This window comes from Aplysia californica, unplaced genomic scaffold (genome assembly GCF_000002075.1).
Source record: "Aplysia californica isolate F4 #8 unplaced genomic scaffold, AplCal3.0 scaffold00175, whole genome shotgun sequence".
Lineage (NCBI taxonomy): Eukaryota > Metazoa > Mollusca > Gastropoda > Aplysiida > Aplysiidae > Aplysia > Aplysia californica.
In genome coordinates this window covers 573,163-576,516 of record NW_004797445.1, presented here as the reverse complement: position 1 = coordinate 576,516, position 3,354 = coordinate 573,163, and the positions used below count along the sequence as shown (strand labels likewise).

The following is a 3,354-nucleotide window of genomic DNA, read 5'->3' as shown; positions in this document are numbered from 1 at the left end:
AGAAGGAGAAGGAGAAGGAGAAGGAGAAGGAGAAGGAGAAGGAGAAGGAGAAGGAGAAGAAGAAGAATTGATGAGTACGGTATCCTTCATAAGAACGAAATATTGATACTTGTGAAAAAGGGGGACTGAATAACAGCATAAATAACCAGCGATTTTCTCGCAGCATGCAATTAACTCACGAGCAACGCACCTACATGCCCCTCGTGCACATGCACTAACTTACACCCGTCCAGCCTGCTAGAGATGGCCACCTGTGTGTTTTCTGCACCCTATTAATCACATGTCACTCTTCCCAGACGCCTGATAAAGACTTCACCAATGGGCGCACACGTAAGGGGAGAAGGGGTTCTGTGGAATCACACAGGCTTCAGCGGCCAAAGTGTCTGTCTTTTTCGTCTTTGCAGTGCCACTGGCCTTTTGTGCTAATTGTTTTACAAATGTTCAGTGTTATAAAGCTCTAGTGATCAGAGGAACCAGTTGAGTAAGAAGCTCATCCGAATAAAAATCTTTGACTTTTTCTGCTTATTATAATCTCCTACTGCAAGCATGCATGTAGGAAACACAGAAATAATGAAGAAATAAACAATTAAAATGAACCGAAATTAAGTCATAGGGCAAAGATGCAACGATTTTAATTGCTGGAAATCTTTCTGCAGTTACAGGAGGTACAGGTACATTTTTGTGTCTGCGCATAAGCAAATTACTCATGAGAAAGATTTCCACCTTTCTTACTTTGTCTGGTGTATTGCATGCTTATATGCTCTATTGGTATTTAGATATGATTTACCTCCACCCCTATCCACGTCTTTATAGGTACCCCCCCCCTCCCTTTCTTTCTTTTCCCACGACTTTTTCAATAACAAATTGCTAAGCACTCTTTGTGGGTTGATTCCCTCTTTTAAAGAACCCATACTCAATTTGTACATCTGAAGCCACCCAGTGGCACATAACAGTTTTCTGCCTCCTAAAAGTTATGCTGGGCATTAACTGCCATCATATTTACAGGAAATGTGCAGTAAAAATAATTAAATGCGAATACCGCCAATGGTGAACTCGGGACTGACCTTCTGAAAGTTTTCTGATGTTTATGAGTTCGAATACTTTATGTATTTTGTTTCTGAAGAAAGGTATTAAAGGTTCTGTTTTGTATTGTTTCAGACCTTCAGATTCTCTCCAGCAAATCCTTTAGACTGCGAGTAGAAACTCAGTTTTGAGAGATCAAGAGCGACAGAGCTTTCCCCCAGGTGACTGCTTGCCTGACTGTTTATTCATACATGGCCTTGGTGAAAAGGTAGTGGTTGGTTGTAAAGGATAACCTGCCTAATTTCGAATTCATCACTTATTGATCAAAAGAGAGAGTGGCTCCTTAGTGTCCAGTGGCTCAAGTTCGAATTCACAATAAAAAAACACCACAACTCTTGACTTCAAAGGGAAGTGAGTGTCTTCAATGTTTTTCAGCCCAACTAGGGGTCTACTCGGAGCACTTTAAACCTTATGGCTGGGGTATCCGTGCCCCGAACACTGAGCCTTTTGAACGTTTGGCAAAATGCGACCCTACCCAAGTCAAAACTTTCACTCCGGCAACTCGTCTCCGTGGAACAAAGTCATAGCCACCAACGTCATTCAGAGCAACACCACGTCTGCTCCCACCTTATCTTCAGTACTCAACAGCTCCGTTGCGTCATCTTTTCACCCTGGGGAGGAAGTGTTCGTTACTCAGTCCTCTATCCACTCCAGGATCTTCGTCACTTCCCCTTGGGAAAGCGACGCCCTTTTAAACTCCACGAGTACCCGCGCCACCTGGTGTGATGACCTTCAGGGGAGTGACTTTATCTACACGCCGACCATCTACTCGGCACCCGTCAGACACCTCATCGCAGTCTTCTTCATCATCATCATGATCATCACCGTCGCGGGCAATGCTGTCGTCATCATCATCGTGTTCACTGACCGGCCTCTAAGACGGATCACCAGCGGACTTGTAAGGACCCTTTATCTTAAAATTTAATTGACCTGAAAATTCATGCAAACAATAAGGGTTTTAGTAAAGAAAAATGGTTCAGAACATAAATTGGCAATTCTTATCATAATTCCTGACAGGACTGAAAATTTAAAGACAATTATTGACTATCTAATGTCAAAAACACATCTTTCAAACATCTACTATTTATGATTCGTTTGAAAAACAAACAACAAAAAACAACAACAACAACAACAAAACAAAAGGCAACCGTAAAAGTAAAAACATAATTCCCAATGAGGCTGGGGTCAGATTTCTTCAGCTTCCATTAATCGATCAGCAGATTCCCTTCAAGAACAGAGTCCGCAGAAAGTGGATAAATTAAAACCTTCTTAGATATATCCCCAAAAACGTTGTACCTGCAAGACTTAGACTCGTAGCCTACTCCTAGATGCTGCACTGGCATGGCCGCCACGCTTCGGTCTCTCTAAAAAAAACTTGCTGCTAAGAGGGTGCACCATGGGCGACGCTAGTACGCCCAAATGAAGAGAAAAGTACTTCTTTTCTAGGAAATCAATCTATCTTTTACCACAACTGCTGTTATTCTGCACTTTAAAAACACCAGTCTTGCTTCAGTCGAATGCGTGCGGCACATTCCAGACTTTTTCTCTATGATGGCGTCTTTAGTCACTATAAGTGTAATATTGTGCACACTGCTCCTAATCCAGCTAGCCCTTAAACAACTGAAATGAAAAGGAAACCCAACCCAACAAACATTTTCCTTTTTTTATAAATGAGTCTCATAAAACTAGACCGCCTTTCCAACGCCATCATTTAACAGCATTTATTTCCTGTCTGTTTTCTCCAGCTTGAGATTATAAAGCTATGAATCTTTGTATAAAGGTTTGGCTGGATAAATAATTTGTATGACTCTGTTTCTCCGTACCTTCAGACTAGCTTCCCTATTTAGTGTGTTGTGTGTGTGTATGGGGGGGGGGGGGGTAATACAGAAGCATATTTTACGTAATTAGTCTATAATGTTTTCTTATAATGTAAACATAGTCTTATTATTCAGTATAATAGAATCTTTTGCCTTTCTCTCTAGCGTCGTGGTGTAACGCTTAAACTAATCACCGGTGTCCACAAAAGACATGAGTGCGATTAACGCCCGAGGCAGTCGAGTTCACCTTAGATGCCCATCTTTCTAATGAAATGTCCTTCTATCGGTTTCAGCCCAGTTGGCATTGACCCCGCCCACCCCCTCTAAAATCGCTCAAATCATCCTGCAACATGTTATTGTTAAATGAGATACAAACATTTTAAATTACTTTTCAGGAACCCAAAGGACCGCAGATGGTTTAAAAGGCGATTTCTGACGAGGCATTGTGGACGAC

At 41.8% G+C, this 3,354-nt stretch overlaps 1 protein-coding gene across 1 annotated transcript in view; it reads left to right on the top strand.

The window, feature by feature from the left end:
• Positions 1-1,337: 1,337 nt before the first annotated feature.
• LOC101850415 (octopamine receptor beta-1R) overlaps positions 1,338-3,354 on the top strand; it is a gene marked incomplete at its 5' end in the record, with an annotated part of 12,124 nt that continues 10,107 nt past the window's right edge. The window contains 1 exon segment of the mRNA XM_013082459.2: positions 1,338-1,981. Coding sequence (XP_012937913.1) covers positions 1,547-1,981 — 435 coding nt within the window.